General features: G+C 45.5%; 1 protein-coding gene across 7 annotated transcripts in view; it reads right to left on the reverse strand.

Moving 5' to 3' along the window:
* The window catches only part of CLIP1 (CAP-Gly domain containing linker protein 1), a 59,724-nt gene that overhangs the window by 4,977 nt on the left and 38,598 nt on the right, over window positions 1-16,149 (reverse strand). For 4 of the 7 annotated variants that reach the window (XR_008508678.1, XR_008508677.1, XR_008508680.1 and 1 more), the window contains 8 exons: window positions 15,676-15,832; window positions 14,949-15,114; window positions 14,650-14,865; window positions 10,094-10,231; window positions 8,822-8,928; window positions 6,125-6,248; window positions 2,217-2,269; window positions 118-138 (listed from right to left, as the gene is read on the reverse strand). Coding sequence is in view for 1 of the 7 variants with exons in the window: in XM_036393126.2 (XP_036249019.1) it covers window positions 2,217-2,269; window positions 6,125-6,248; window positions 8,822-8,928; window positions 10,094-10,231; window positions 14,650-14,865; window positions 14,949-15,114; window positions 15,676-15,832 (961 nt within the window). In the remaining 6 variants the exon portion in view is untranslated. The remainder of the gene's footprint in view (window positions 1-117; window positions 139-2,216; window positions 2,270-6,124; window positions 6,249-8,821; window positions 8,929-10,093; window positions 10,232-14,649; window positions 14,866-14,948; window positions 15,115-15,675; window positions 15,833-16,149) is intronic. The other 3 variants (XR_008508681.1, XR_008508679.1, XM_036393126.2) reach the window with 1 other exon arrangement.

The raw sequence follows: 16,149 nt of genomic DNA on the forward strand, positions 1-16,149 counted from the left end.
ACAGTGTGTGGAAGGTGTGGGAGAAAGGGTTTTTTTTTGATTTAGCATTAGGAAAAAAAATCACCCAGATTCTTCCCTTACTACAAAAATAAGAAATTCTAAGAATGAAGCAAATACCTTAAAGTGCTACTGGGTAAGCTTTAAAAATGCAAGATAACAAGAACCACATGTTAGAAACATGGAGTACAAATGCAAAATACTTTAAGGAAGAACAATATTTGCACCAAGGGCCTTTTCTGTTTTGGTAAAAAATATATAGACCTTTTTTTTATTTTATATATATATATATAGAGAGAGAGAGAGAGAGCTGAGTGTTTTACAAAACAAAAGCAAGACACCAAGGGACAAAGGCAGCCAAAATATGTACAACAACTTTACTAAAAAAAAAAAAAAATTATTTATTGTAACGTGGATAGACTTTCTTGAGTCTTACCATTAAAGACACACAGATATAGCAAGGGAAGCAAGGGCAGGAAAGGGAAGAGAGAGGAATGAGATGAGTATCCATAAACAGCGAAGCTCAAAGACAGTCAGACAGCAACCCACACTGAACCCCAGAGCTGAGCCACACAGAGCCCCCAGCACCATCCACACCAAACTGCTGGCACTCCCAGCTGGAGCACTGCACACAGGGGGTGCCAAAACTGAGGGAGAGAATTCCTGGGGGTGGAAGGAAGGTGAGAAAACCACCCCTAGAGATTTGACCTAATTGAAACACAAAGATGGCTCTTGTTCAGCAGCTCGAATTCTTAAGGCAAAAGGAGGAAATTATCATCTTCCCATCACCAAATTCTGTGGATTTTGGGAATTCAGAGACTTTTCTCATTATTTTTACTTAATTAGCTCTTTATTCAGCCAAACCTTTTTCATTAGCACTGATGCCACATGTTGACACGTTCTGAGCCCCAGTGCCTGCAGTTTGCCTCAGCCAGGCTCTTCCTGTTGCTCATTTTCTCTTCTATTGCAGTTTATTCAACACTGCTGAGCAATGTCATTAAACCAGTCACAGACTGGGGCACCTCAGTGTAACCAACTGAAGGTAAAGTCAAGGTAAAATTCACTTCACTGATTTAATTACTGTCTGAATTATTTCAGGCAGCTCACCCAGAGTCAAACAGGAGAAGGAAGATCAGAGCCACACGTTCCTCTGCAGAACTTACAAAGAGTTTGTCTTTGAAAATGTTCTCTGTGAAACAGAACAGCTGAAAGTACTGAATGACTTGGTGCCCACTCCCTCCTTCCTCTCCTCAAGTGACTTCCAGGAGTTACACCACTGAAAACATTCTCAAACACGTTCAGTAACAGGCTGGTGATGCAGCTCATGGGGCTGCCTAAAGCTGGAGGTTCAGCTGATCCAGCTCTGACATTCCCTGGGGAACACCCCATGTGCCTGCTGGCCTTTGGAACCACCCCCCAGAGAACAGAGTGTCAGGGAATGACGAGCAGGGGAACAGTGATAATACTGAGTGGCCAAGGATGTGCATAAACACCCAAAAGCCACTCACTGTTCCTTGTTGTGGCCATTATAAATCCAGGAAATTCAGCAGGGTTGGTTTGTTTTTCCTGGAACAGCTGAGGTGTCCTGGGGAGCTGTGTTGTTCTCTAAGGATTTATGGAACTGCTTTTGGAAAGCCCCATCTCCCTCCAGGCACAGGGGCCAATCAGCTTCCCAAGCACACGCTGCAGACACTCACACTGGTGACCTGGGGCCTTTCCCTGAACAGCAGTTTACAAAGGGATGCCCCAGACACCCAGGACAAATGTCCTGGCATTGAGCAGCAGTGCTGAATGAACTGCAATAACCCACAAGGAACCCACAGCCTGAAACCATGAGAGCAGCAAGTGCTCAGTAACTTTTCCTTCCTTTTCCCTTTCCCTCTGATAACCCCCCTCAGCTTCACTGTATTGTCCATTATTTGTCAGGAGCTCACCAGGTCAGATCTGTGCACACACATTTTATCAGACTGAGGGACAATCCAACATTCCAGAGCACACTAAAACCAAACATTAAACTGGTCACTGCAAATAAGAATTACCACAATGTGGGAGGTGTGGAACTAAAGCAAATGTGGATGCTTCCATCTCTAATCCAAAGAGTGCAACAACTCAGCATTTTTAACCATGACACAACAGAAAAGAACAGCTCTTGGCAGTGTTTCTGTGTTCCATTTCTCTAGGACTGTGGGGTTAAACACACATCAGCAGGAACAACTTACCTCTTTTTCATCTCTAATAACTGGTTATTGAGTACTGATCTCTCCTCTTCCAGCTAAAACACAAGTACAGACAGACTCCAGTTAATACACCACAGATTGTTTCCTTGGTGTGATATATCAGAGCATCATTATCATAAAAGAGACGTGGGAGAGGCTGCAGAGCCCCCAGGTCCTCAAAGCAGCAGATTTTCTACTGGCACAGCACCTGCACCCAAACACAAACTGCTCAGTGACCAAACCTCAGCTGGTGAGGGCCTGGAGGTGCTTTGTGAGCATTTCCATGTCCTGTGCACACAGCAGAGGTGAGACCAGTGCTAAAGGACATTCCCAGGCCCCCCCAAGAACCCTCTGTGTCCCTGGCCATGGCTTCCAGCCCAGCCCTGGGGAATTGCTGCGTGTGCTGTGCTGATCATTGCACCACTGCCCCGGATTTGTTACTGCCCCTCTGTTACTCAGAGATGAATTATTGATCCCAAAGCTGCTGCCTGGTGTTTGTTACCACATCCTGAACCTGCAACTCAGTGAGGCCACTCTTAAAACCTGCAAAGCCTTCAGCTGAAATTATTGCTGTTGGTTCTTGGGTCTAAACTGGGCTAGGAAATGCAAAGCAACAGAAAGGCCCAACACAGAAACACTGGGGCAAGTGATCTTCTGGAATGGTTTAGAAAATAAGTCTTTTTCAGGCAAATTAATTATTTTTCACCAACTCCTCCTTCCTTCTTATTCAAAGGCCAAAGCCAGCAATTACTGCTCTGAGAACTGTCTGTACCAGCACTCCCTGAGCACAGGCTCCAGGGGGATTTCACAACTGCCAGGGTTCATCCTCAAGGTCAGCAACACATACATTTATAATGGCAACCCCAGAGCCCTGACAACAGCTCCTGTCCCTGACACAGGGAATTCTTTCAGCATTTGCAGATCCTGAGGTTCAGCACAGAAGGTGTTAAACACGTTTCCTTGAGCAGGCAGGGTGTCTGCCAGCCCCCAGCTCTCAGCTAAATGCAGCTCCCTGAGAGCAGCCATCTCCTCCACATTTCCTGACAAGTTACCTTCTCCTTCCCTGTGCTGCAGTGCTGCTAAAGCCTCCAGGTCTGGGATTAACCAGGATTAATCACACAACTTTATTGATACAAAAAATAGATACTAGAAGGGTGTAGAGAGTTTTCTAAAAATAATTCTTAAAGCAAATCAAGATGTGTCTCTCAAGGCAAGTGCCCACTGTGGGAGAGCAGAGCATCAAGGCACTATTGGGGGTATGGCCCAGTTTTTCCTGCAGGTCAAACTCAGTCAAAACCCAGTTCCACCAGCAGCACCAGAGCAGCCCCTGATTCCCAGTTTCTGTCTGGTTCCCTGCCCAGAGGCAGCCTGTGTGAACTCCTGACATCTGTACAGGCTGCTGAAAGAAAGGGACAAATATGACAAGTCTGAGAAATGGGACTCCAGGGAGCTGCAGCTTCTCCAGAGCCCCAGTCTGACCCCTGGGTTCCAGGCCCTCTCCTCCAGCAGATTTCCTGAGTGAGGGCACTCCTCTCCTGCCCATCACACTTCCCTGCTGGCTTTTTGGATTCCTTGTCCTCTGCCAGCACTGGCATTTCTCTACAGTCACACTCAGCACCCTCAGAGCAGACCTTGCACACTGTTAATAAAAGATGGGCCAGGTGAGCTGCTGGGTATTTTTACACCTTCTCCAATGAAGTCCAAATGCCTGAGCAGGTCTGAGGCTCCCAAAATGCCACAACAAATAATCTGAGGCCAGCAAAGTTGCCCGAGCTCAGTATCTATCTGAATGTGACTCTTTAACTAATTACAATCAGCTAATTATTAATGGATCAATACAGATAAGCTCCAGCAGCATCTTTGGCATGAGACACTTTAACCTTTAGATGTCCAGATAAATCATTCATGACACAGAATTCATTAAACTTGCAAAGTGTGTCACAAGCAGCCACAGATTGTCTAACCCAGTTGACAACACACTTGTTAGAATTTATGTGGTTACCACAGCAACAGCTCAAAATTCCCAATCCTGTGTGTGCCCTTCCTGATGCATTTCACAGGTACCTGCACAGACCCTGCAGCCTGCACAGCTCTGCTGTGCTCTGCTTTCCTCCCCACTGCCCAGATTGCTGTGGGAAACCCTTCACTGCCACCATGGACACTCCAAAATCTCCTGGAGGAATCTTTGTGGTGACATTTTTGCTGAACCCAGGGAGCCCAAAGCCTGTGGCCACTGAGCATGGTGTGACAGCAGAGGGGAGGTGTTGGATACCAAAGGCCTCTCCCAGGATTTTGGGAGGCTGAGCTGTTCACCAGATCTCAGAGCCCAAATGCAACGTTTGGGAACTGCAACAGGCAGCGTTCCCACATTCCCCAGCTTCAGATCCCCTGTTCCAGAAGGGGACACAGTGCAACACAAAGGGCTGGAGAAGGCAAACGGGCTGTGCAGCCAAGCTCCAGCAGCTCCTCCAGGCCCTTGCTCTTGGAGCCATCTCCTCATGGGCAGAACAGGCTGAGCTGAGACAATTCCAGTTTGTGAGGTGCTGGATGCATCCCTGTGCATCCCCCATTCCCACACTACAGCTGTGTGTCCTGGCAGGGACAGGGATCCCTGCTGACAGACCCACAGCCAGCAGGGTGCACACAGCAGGAATCCTCCCCGAGGGCAGCTGCAAACAGGGGAGGTCACAGAGGGAGCGCAGGGACACAGCCAGCCCATGGCTCAGGGTCCCCTCCCTCGGGGCCACTCCGGGTGACAAAATGCAGGAAGATTTGACCAATGCTGCCCAACCCTTCTGGAGTTACAACTCTCCCTGAAAATAACAGGTTGCCTCAAGGACTCTGAAATAATTTAGGAAAGCCTGTGGGAGTGGGGAGCAGCTCCCACTGGCTGTTTGGGATGTGCCCTCCCCACCGTGCTCCTCAGATGGGGAATGAGTCAGTGCTGAGCCCACACGTCTGGGACTCTGCTCCTCACCTCCAAAGGCTCCTGAGGACCAAGGAGCCTGAGCATTACTCCTGCCAGCAGCTAAAGGGATTTACAAACTAGCCAGGGATGCAGTCACCCATCCTCAGGACTTCCAAACAGGATCCTTGGGGAAAAATCAGCTCTTGGCTTTAAAAATATTGAGCCTGTTGCAGGGTGGAAGAGTCTGTGCCCTGTCACGGGGAACAGGATCCCCTCCCTGCACAGGAGCTCTCTCAGAAAGGCAGGACACAAACCTCAGTCTCTGACATCCCTGCTTTTGGATCTTTTGGATGCAATCTTCCACAGATTCCTTCACAGCGTGCCTGTCACTGGAACTGCTTCACAAGAACTAAACCCTCCACATTAGGGGCTGTAAATCTGTTTTATCTTTTGGCAAGTACCACTGACACAAGCTGAGTAACTTGCCCATATTTTAGGATTCCAACAACGTGTTCAGATGTAACAGTAAAAAGTAAAAAGAATTAAGTACCACCAGAAAAATCCCTTGCAGGGGTTCTGTTCCCTGGACCCACGGCCTGGCTGCAGCACTGTGTGAAGTTTGAGCAGACACAAGTCCAACCAACCAGTTTTACACAGTATTCTGAAATGCATCCTAAATCCTCTTTGTTTTCAGTGGGGAGAGCAGGAATAAGAATTAAAGAACTACATTTCCTTAGTGGTGGTGGATGGACATTTCCACAGTCGTGTAACAAAATCACTCCCGACAGAAATAGCAACTCTCTGTTAATACACTTGGCTAAAGCACGTTTCATTTCTGCTCATTCCCAAGCCTTCCCAAGCACCCTTCCCGGGTTATGTAACCTTCTGTCAGCCTGCACTTCCAACCTCCCCGTGCAGGTGGCTTCCACATTTATTCCTGAACACTCCCAGCACCTCAGCTCCTTTCCAGCCGGGCTCCCCCCGCCCGCGGCGGCCGCTCTACCTTGTGGTGGTGGCTCGAGACCTCGTCCCTGCTCCTGCCCAGCTCCTCGGCCAGTTTCACGTTCTCCTCCTGCAGAGCCTCGAGCTGCTGGGACTTGTGAGCCGCTGCCAGCTTGAGCGCCTCGCTGCGAGCACACAGAGAGCATCGTTACCATGGGAACCGGAGAGGCGAGGGAAAACCGGGGGAGAGAGGCGGCTTCACAGCTCGGAAAAATCCCAACTCCAGCGGGGTCACGGGGCTGGGGATCGGCAACAGCCGTGCCAACGCCGGGGACACCGCGGGGACGGGGTGAACCCTGCCAGGGCTCCAGGTACTCGGGAATTCCCACGGCTGGGATTTGGGCAGGGCAGCAGCTGCAGCCTGGGCTGCTCGCTGAAGGGAACTCTGCAGCCAGAGGTAAAACAGAATTGCTTAAAGGCATAAAAGAAGAAAGAAAACTCGGAAAAAAGGCAACAAAACCCAAAAAAAAACCAGCTTTGAGCTCCACTTATTTAACTACTCCCTATCAGCTCTGACATCCAAAAGTGCAGGACCACAGGAAGCAAAACCTGATCTATTCCATTATTTTAACAGACACAAAACTGCAAATGAGACGAAACCAAAGCTGAAGGAAAAAAGGCTTTGCAGCTTTCATCAGCCTGTGTTGCTACTAATGAGTATAGTTCCCTTAAAATACATTCATTTGCAACAAATCTTTAATAACATGAGTGACTAACAGAAAATCTTTAAGATTTGACATCTTTCAAAAAGCACAAAAGATACCCTTAATTTCACTGAATAGTAATCTTTATTACTCTTTTGTTTTTTAAAAAAGGAGATGCAGTACTCCTGTGTGCCAATACTACAGACTTGACTGGAATATTAAAAATACTTTTATAACTGTGGGAAGTAGAAGAACCCTTACGTCAGAAACTTATTCAAGCACTCCAAAATACAAGGATCTGTTGGCATATTTAGGCAAAAGTCTGATTTTAGTTCAGCATCTCACGAGACTCTGATTTTTCCTTTTACCTGGTCTCACCTTGGCAAATGCCCACCCTGATCCCCTGGACTGGAGCAAGCTGCTCCCAGCTCTCAGTGACTCCTGCTGGGCAGGAACCCACCTATTTCCAGCCCTGCTTCCTTGCTGAGGTGCAGCACTAACCCCTCCTCCTCTTTCTTCTGGCATTAAGGCACAGATTATTTATGGTGTTAAAAAAACCCCACACCCAGTACTGGGGTCACTGAAATGCTCCCGTGTTTGTTGGGAATTCCTGGGCAAGGAGTTCCCAAGGGATGGCCCTGGGAGCAGCCTCAGGCACTGCAGCTTCCCCTCAGCCTTTCCCAAAGGACCCCCTGGCCCTGTCCCACCCCCTGCTCCAAGGGCACCACATTCCCTCTGCCCTCCTCACCTCTCACAGCTCCCCCTGAGCTCTGCTCTCTGCTGCTCAGCAATCCCTGGCACCAAACTAATCCTTACTGTCACTAAAACAGGGCAACACACAAAACAACCAGCAAAGATCAATTAAAAACTACACAGGCTTCCCTTTGTCCCCAAGGTCTCAGCTCTGATGATCACAGGCCACATTCAATCTAAGAAATAACAGCATTAACCCCCTCAGAGTGATCAGGGTCCTGAGGACACCTGGTGGGGCTGGAGATTTTCAAGGCAGCATCTCCTATAAATAATTCCTGCCTGGCAAATTACAGCCCAGTATCTGCTGCCTTTCCCCAGGACCAGAGCAGACATTTCCTGTGTCATTTCCCACGAGCACAGGCAGGAGTTGCTCCTGGAAGGAAATCCTGCCTTTCTCAAAGGGGTCTGTGCAGGTTTTCCAAAGCCACAGCCAGACACTGAATTCTGTGAGCTGGTGGCCCCTGTGCCCTGGTGCCACCACAGAGCTGTCACAAAATGACAGATGGAACTCCAATAATATTAATATAATATTAATTAGTCAGAGCTGCTCTTAAGCTGTCAGCAAGATTCCAGCTCAAGCTCCATGAGCCAAGCAATTCCCTGGGAGCACAGGTGAAAGTGGTTTGTGATTTAATGCAGGGCACCTCTGAGAGCTGGGGATGTGCAGCCCCTGCAGGGCAGCAGGAACTGGGATCTTTATTCCCTGTGGCACAGCAGCAGCTTTGCTGCAATGAGATTCCACAGGGCAAATTCCATGGTTCCAAATGCTTTCAGTTCATTTGCCTGTGGCCAGTGGTACACATTGTCAAATGCTGGTTTTCAATGAAGCAGCTCAAATAAAGAACAATTAACTCGAGTTTTATATCCCATGTACAGGATTTGGTTTACACCATTTAGGAAATAAATACACAAAAATAAACTTCACAAAGCCATCAATGAAAAAATAAAAGCAGAGTCAAGTTTCTATGAGCAAAGCCACCTAAAACTCCAAGTGTACTTGTAATTAAATCAGAATTCTCTTCTAATAAAGATTTTATTATTATCTCGTGCCCTTGGGTGGCAGAACCCTCCAACAAACAAATTGTTTCAAACTATTATCCAAGGATTTCTTTAATTCCCTTCAGCAATTTAGTAGCAACATTCTCATGTCAAGTTTTGCACAAGCCAAACATTTGGCAGACGATTTTGACCCAATATCTGCTTGATAAGTCAAGATACCAGAAAGTTGCTGAAAGACAATTAAAAAAAAAAAAGGTAAATGTACCCACAAAAACGAACAGATTTAACAGTGAAATACTTACAATTCCTTTTTAAGTTCTTCCACTTTCTTGTTCTCCAGATTTAGAAGCTCTTTTGACTTATTAAGTTCCTCTTCGTTTTTCAGGTTGTTTTGTTTAAGCATGTCCAACTTAAAGAGGAGAAAAACCCTCATTACATCAATGAAATCACACAGGTCTCAGGAAACAGCCCTCAGCCAAATGGAGGCTTGAGCTCTTCCATTTTCTATCTTTTATATCTATCTATCTATCTATCTATCTATCTATCTATCTATCTATCTATCTATCTATCTATCTATCTATCTATCTATCTATCTATCTATCTCTACATCTATAGCCCCTAAATTAACCCAGACCCAGCCTGTCTGGACTGATGAGTTTGTCCAACAGCAGCTGTTACAAGACCTCTACATTCAACCAGAGCAGCACAAAGAATTCCAAGCCCACTGGAGAGCAGTTTCCAGGAATGTGGGCTCAACACCCCAAGGTAAAGCCCAAGGCACCTCCATTAACTGCTGCAGCCCTCAGAGCATTATTTGGTTTTTAAATGCAGAGCTTGTTGCTAAAACCAGCTGTCCCTTGATGTCTATTCCTCTAAGATAACTCATGAATTCTGCTTTTCCATACCTTATTTTCTGAGAGTCAGGAGGGCTGAATGCTGTGCCTGCACCCCAGGAAATGAATTCCTTGCAGAGATGTTGCTGCATGGGACAAAGTGCTGGGCACGGATTTCCTGAGCTCGTGTCCCCCACCAGCAGCTCATGGAGCTGATTTGTTTTCATGCACCACAGAGTGTATTTATTATTACATAACAGATAATCTGCAGCCATTCTCATGGCATTGCAGGACCCTGTGGATTTTTTTAATCCAGGAAGGGAACCCCTCCCACATGAACGTCACCAATTCTAATTCTGCACAGGCAGATCCCGCTGGAATCAGTGGGGGCAGCCCAGCTGCTCCCCCCCAGAGCTCAGCCCCAGTGCTCTGGCAGTGCTGGACAGCCAAGGGCCAGGGCATCCTCCCTTCCTCGGGCCCTGGAGCAGCCCAGAGTGGTGGGAAGACATGGACAGGACACAGACACCAAAGGGAACTGCTGCACCTCGGACTGACACAAAATACAAAATAACCGTGACCAGAAAACCACGTGCATTTTCCATCACTCTGTGCTCATCCAGTAATTTTTCACAGTGGGAAAATGACAGAATCTTCTCCTGCCTATCTCAATTCTCTACAATTCAACAGCTGCTCTCACAAAGCAGGCAAAACTTTTCACACATAAGCATTCAGTGTGATTACTTCATTCTGCAGCTTCTGGTTTGTCTGTCTTGAGTTCTCCAGAGAGGCCAAAGTTTCAATCTTCTCTTTGTGAATGGCATCCTTCTCCTTGGTCACCTGCTCCACTGCCTGGGAAACATCTTCTGCCAGTTTGGCCACCTGGACATAAAGGGAGGTGGGGAAAAAGCCCCAGTTATTCCCAACAGAACTCTGCCAGCAAAAGATCAACACTTCATGCACAGCTCCGTGGTTTGTCAGCTGCTTCCCAGGTAAGTAAGTCTTAAACTAGGAATTTATTTTGCATTTTGGAGCTGCATAAAGTATAAAATGAACTGAGGATTCAGTTCCATGCAGAAACAGATTATAACCCCATGCTCATGTCACATCTGAGCAATTTTGATTCCTGGATTTCTCACTAGCACCGCTGTGATTGCCCTCACCTCTTTAGGCAGTAGTAATTCAACAGATATTCACTTCCAACAGCATGGTGTATTTTCAGGAATATGGAATTACAAAACCTCAAATATTTGGAAAATAATGGAATTGGAGATAAAGCAAATTATTGCATTATTTCAGTGTTGTTCATTATGGCCTCATAAAGGAAATACTTCACAATGATATTAAAATACTTAGGCAGGTGTAATCTATAACATCTCCTGATTCCAATTTGCATTCAATGTGATTTTCTGGGCTTCAAGCCACACAAACTGAAAATCAAAGTATTTTATAAAGAATTTGTTGGTGGTGAATACAAAACACTTCTGTGAATAAAAAGAACCCCAGCATTCTCAACATCTTTCCTTTCTCTCACACTGCTTTTATCCAATTTACAGAAGCAGCACATTCTTTCATATTTTTGGAGTAACTCAGGTTGGTATTTTGCTGTAATTGCACATAAAATTACACAAAGATCCAATTTAAAACCTTATCTGTCACTACTTTAAATTTTATGTTGCAGAGTCCTTCACCAGAAGGAGCTGCTCAACGTCTCCTCCCAGATTCAGGGAACACAACTTCCTTTTATTCACAGTTTATGTTGTTTTCTTGCAACATTCAGCAACAATAGAGGTTTTTGTAGTTAAAAATATTTAAGAAAAAAAAAAAAGTGTCTTTTAGACTCACAGTTGCAACTTGCAACAACCCCCAAGTGCCACACTGAGAGCCCACAAGTGCAGTGTGTTATGCAGTGCTGAGTGTGCAGGGAAGTGAGGGAAGTGCACACAGGACACCAGGATTAGTGCTCAGGATTAGTAGAACCAGCCCCAGACTTGACTTTAATCTATGAATTTCAATACCTCTGGTTTCTGTACTACTGCTTGGGCCTGGAGAGTCTCAATTTCTTTTACTTTCAAAATCAGATTTTTCATTTGCTCCTGCAGCATCTGATTTTGGCCCTGAGACTCCAACAATTTGCCTGACAGGTCACTGTTAGTTTGTTCTAAAAGTTTAACCTCCTCATAGAGTCTGTAATAATCCTGGAATAACATCCCCTTCTCCTTCACTAGTCCCTCCTGACTGAGGAGCAGATTTTTCTGCTCCTTCCTCAGGATCTCCAGCTCCTGAAGGTACTCAGTTCCCTCCTTCTCCATCAGCTCCATCTCGTGCTCCAGCACATCCATCTTCCTGGCGATGCCGCTGTGCACGCCGCGGAACTCGGCTGCTGTTCTGGACACGGAGGCAAAGTTACTCTTCAGTCTCTTCATGTTGGCAGTGACATGCTCCTTCTCTGCACAGATGACTTGTTCCTCTCTCATTATTTCCACCAGTTTCATTTCACATTTCTCTTTCTCCTCAATTAAAAGTGTTTTCTCAGCCAGAACTTTATTTTTCTCTCTCAGTTCTTCTAGCTCCTTCTCCAAGCAGCTGATATTCCTTTGAAGTTCTGTACGTCCCAACAGAAACGATTTCTCGTCCAGTTTTCGAGCTTCCTTTTCCAAGGTTAAGGATTCTTTCACAAGAGCAACCTCTTTGTCTAATTTCTGACACTCCTCCTGCAGCTCATCCCTCTCCCTGGTCAGCATTTCCCTGGCAAAGGAGCAGGTGTCCAAGGAAGATGACAGGACCTGCTTGGTGTGTGCTGCAGCTGCCAGCTCAGCTTCCAGTGCTCTTTTGGCATCCTGGGCCTTCTTCAGGAGGTTGGAAAGGTCACATTTACAGGCCATTAACTCTTGATTTTCTACAGTTTTCTTACTGAGTTCTCCCTTCAGGGCTTCAATGGAATTCCGGAGTGTGGCATTCTCTTCAGCCAGAGCATTCCTGGACAAGAGGTCCAGCTCACGTTCTCTCTTCAGATCAGAAACTGCCTTTGCACAAGACTCGTTTTCATCAAGAAGCTCCAAGTATTTTGTCTCCAGTTCCTTCCTCTCTTGGAGAAGAGCCTCATTGTGCTTTTCAAACTGCAACAACTTCTGAAGGACAGATTCCTTCTCCAAGGTCAGCTTGTTCATTTTCTCAGTGCAGATTCTCTCACAAAGCTCAGCATATGCTGGGGCCTCCAGAAGCCTCTCAGCAGTTGCCTTATTTTCATTGAGAAATTGCTCCCTTTCAGCCAAAAGCCTTTGCTCTGATGAGGAAAGAGCCTCTTTCTCTTGATGTAAGTGATTACATTCCAAACTGAGTGTGTCTCTTGAGGCTTTCATTTCCTCCAGGAGACAAGTGAGGCTCTCGAGGGAATTCTGCAGCTCCTTGGAGTCTTTCATCGCTTTGGTGAGCTGGGTTTGCATCTCCTCCTCTCTCACTTTTAACACTTGGTTTTCACTGACTGCCTGCTCTAAACTCACTTGCAGCTTTTCTGTGCCTTTGAGGAGCATCTCCTTCTCTTCCTGCAGGCCTGTCAAGACCCTGCCCAGCTCCTCTTCCAGGGCTTTGTGTCTGTCTTGAAGAGCCAAGAGCTCCCCGAGGGCTGACACTCTCTCTGCAGCCAGAGCTGACACTTGTTGCTGGAGCTCCCTTTGGTCTCTGGCCAAGGCCTCACAAGAACTTCCCAGCTTCTGGATAACATCATCTTTGTCTTTCAGAACTGCATCTTTCTCTTCCAAAAGTCTCTTCTGATAACTCTCCAGCTCTTCCCATTCTCTGACGTGTTTCTGACACGCCACATCCATGGCATCTTTGCTGGCCTGAAGTTCCTCCAGCTTTTGGAACAAGGTTAACTCCAAGGACTGGAGAGCCTCGTTTTCCTGAGCTGCCTTCAGCAGCTTTGCCTGCACTGCCTCGAGTTCAGAGAGTAATTTGCTTTTCTCAGAAGCCAACGCTCCCTTTTCTGTGCTCTCCTGCCGGCTTTTGGCCTCAGCTTCTTCCTTCTGCTTTAGGATTCTTTTATTTTCTGCCTTCAGTTCTTCTTGGTCTTGTTGCATTAACGAAATCTTTGACTCCAATTCTTTAAGTTTTGATAACAAGGGACCTCTCTCTAATTTTAAAGTATTCCCCTCCTGTGCCAAAGTCTCTTTTTCTGATATCAAAGCCCTCATCTTGTCTGACATTTGTTCGATTTCTTTTCTGGATGAGGCTAACACAGAGCTTAAGGACTAAAGAAATAAAGTCGGGGAGAAGGGAAAACAAAAATCAAGTCAAGCAGACAAATGAGAAATGTGCTTTAAGGGCAAATAGAGCAACTTAATTTAAGTTTTAAAAGTGTATACACTGACACACAGTGCCTGCTTGAACTCAACTGCTGACAGACACCCCTGTTACATTACAGAACACGCATCGTCCACAGGAGGTTTTTAGTGGCTAAATAATATTAAAAGTATCATGGTTTAAAGGTTCCTCCATCCAAAATTTCATGCAATTTCTAAAAGTACTCTCAATGAATTGACTGACTGTAAATTGTTCAAAAGAAGAGCCACAGAATGATTTCATGAGACTCTATGTGAATTAAAATGCAAGGAGTGCTATTAGAAACTGACTTCCAATTCTCAGCTTCACCTCCTCATGATTTTCTCAAAAATATGTTGTCATGATCCCTTTAATTTTATCCCTTTAATTCAAAACACCACAGCAGTGCTGTCAATATTGTGTGTCAATTTATACACTAAGTAATTTGCTAAATCAAACAGCAAAGATTATAGCAAATAATTGCTGAGGCATGAAAGCAAGCAGTAAAGTCAAAGAAACGGGAGGAAAAATTAAAATTGCTAAAGTCAAGCTACACACAGAATAGCTGCAGATCATACTACAAAATGAAAGGTGTGTAGCACTTCTAAATGAAGTAGTTCACAATGCATCTTAAAATGCAAGCATATAAAAAACCAGGGAATGACATCTGGCTCCAGCTGGCTGTGCTGAGCCAGATCTAGGAACATAAAATGTTAACTGATATTAAAGAACTGAACATAAAATGTTAACTGATAATAAAGAACTGAACTGATCAACTCTTGTGTAACTGAGAACAGAACTAACAACCAGTTTGTCCTGTGGGCTTCTCCTCCCTAACCCATACCCACATACCCTGGGAAAGCTCAAAACAGAAAAACTACAAAAATCTGGCTATGAAAGCTTGAAGCAGAGAGAAAACGAGTCACTGAGACAGAAAATTTGAACTTTAAGTCCCTTGCAGAGTGACAAAAGCCACTTACTCTGGCCTGCTCTGCTTGTTTCTGCAGCTCCTCAGCCTGGGCCTCCAGCTCGCTGTTTTTCCTCTGAGCACTTTTCAGTGCCTCTTCTGCATCCTGCAGGTTCTGCTTAAACCCTTGGATATCTGCATCATGTTTAGCCACCAGCTCAGAAATTTCTTTTTCATGCTTTGCCTGAAGATCTTTGTACTCATGTTGGCTGCTCTCAATCTGCTTTTTCTGGTGGAAGATAAGAAACACAGTTCAAGCAGCAGTGGAACCATTTTTCTGCACAGTTTTAGTGCTTTTAAAATTGTTCTTACCATGTCTGTTAAATGGTCCTGCAGAGTTTTCAGTTCTGCTTGATGAATCTTGAGAGTTTCCTGCTGACTCTGCTCAGCTTTCTGGGCTGTCTGCTCCACGTTTGCCTCAAGCTGAGCAGCCTTTTCATTTGCTTTTGTGAGCTCGAGCTGTATTTGCTCCAACTGCCTGGAAAGACCAAATGAAAGAACATCACTTTCTGCTGACAGCACCACAAGCACAGAGATGGAAGAGCCAAGATTGTGCTGGAGTTCTATATTCTGACCAAGCATTTAGAAAGAGATTTCATTGTTTAACAGACAGTGCTCTGCTAAACAGGGAAGGTCAATATTCCCCCCAGTATTGTACATACAATTTTTATTTGGGAAAACCCCCCCACATTTTCTCTCACAAAAATGTGACCCAAGTCTTTTATATATCTAAATAAACTGAGTTTATCAGGTAATCAAATAATCATGAAGCACAATCACAAAACAGTCTGGATTATTCAAGAGGTCATTTACTGTGGGCAATGAGAAGCACCTTATGTAAGAATTTTGGAATTATCAGTGTTGGATGCTCTTCAAACCACTCCCAGGGGACTGTTTTGATTGATTTAGTTTGCTAGAATAAGCTCACTTGTCAAATCAATGTGACACTCAGGAGCATCTTGTTCAGATATTTACAGAAAAATCAAATGAGAAGCTGGCAGTGTGGGAGTGGAGGTGTGATGTGACAGTGATCAAATACCTTTCTTTGAACCTCAGCTCATCGTTCATCCTTGTCAGCTGGGCAGAGCTGTCTCCTGATGACTTCATGATCTCTGCAATGTCATTTTCAAGTTTGGCTTTTGCTTCCATCAGCTGCTGCTCCCTCTCTTCTCGCTCCCTCAGCTTCCTCTCCATCTCTGAGCAAAACAAAGGTGGTTAAGCTGTAAATTCTAGAGGAAGGGTATGCAAAGAACAGCTGGAGAACTGTAAAGAACTAAAACCAGCAATACTGATGCTCCAGACCTCACAGATCAACCATTTAAAAAGAAAAATGATGATTGATTGAACTGGTAACTGCAGCAGAAGGTTAAGGACTCTTCAGCAAAGAGCAGCTGGACACGAGCCCTTTGTTTCAGAAGGGATTCCCTCCAGGCCATGAGATGCTGGTACAAGTTCTGCTGTCTCAGAGGGGAAGGAAGCAATGGAGGAAGAGACCTGCAGGTCTTGTAGGTGA

Source organism: Molothrus ater, chromosome 18, assembly GCF_012460135.2.
Source record: "Molothrus ater isolate BHLD 08-10-18 breed brown headed cowbird chromosome 18, BPBGC_Mater_1.1, whole genome shotgun sequence".
NCBI classification, from domain to species: Eukaryota; Metazoa; Chordata; class Aves; order Passeriformes; family Icteridae; genus Molothrus; species Molothrus ater.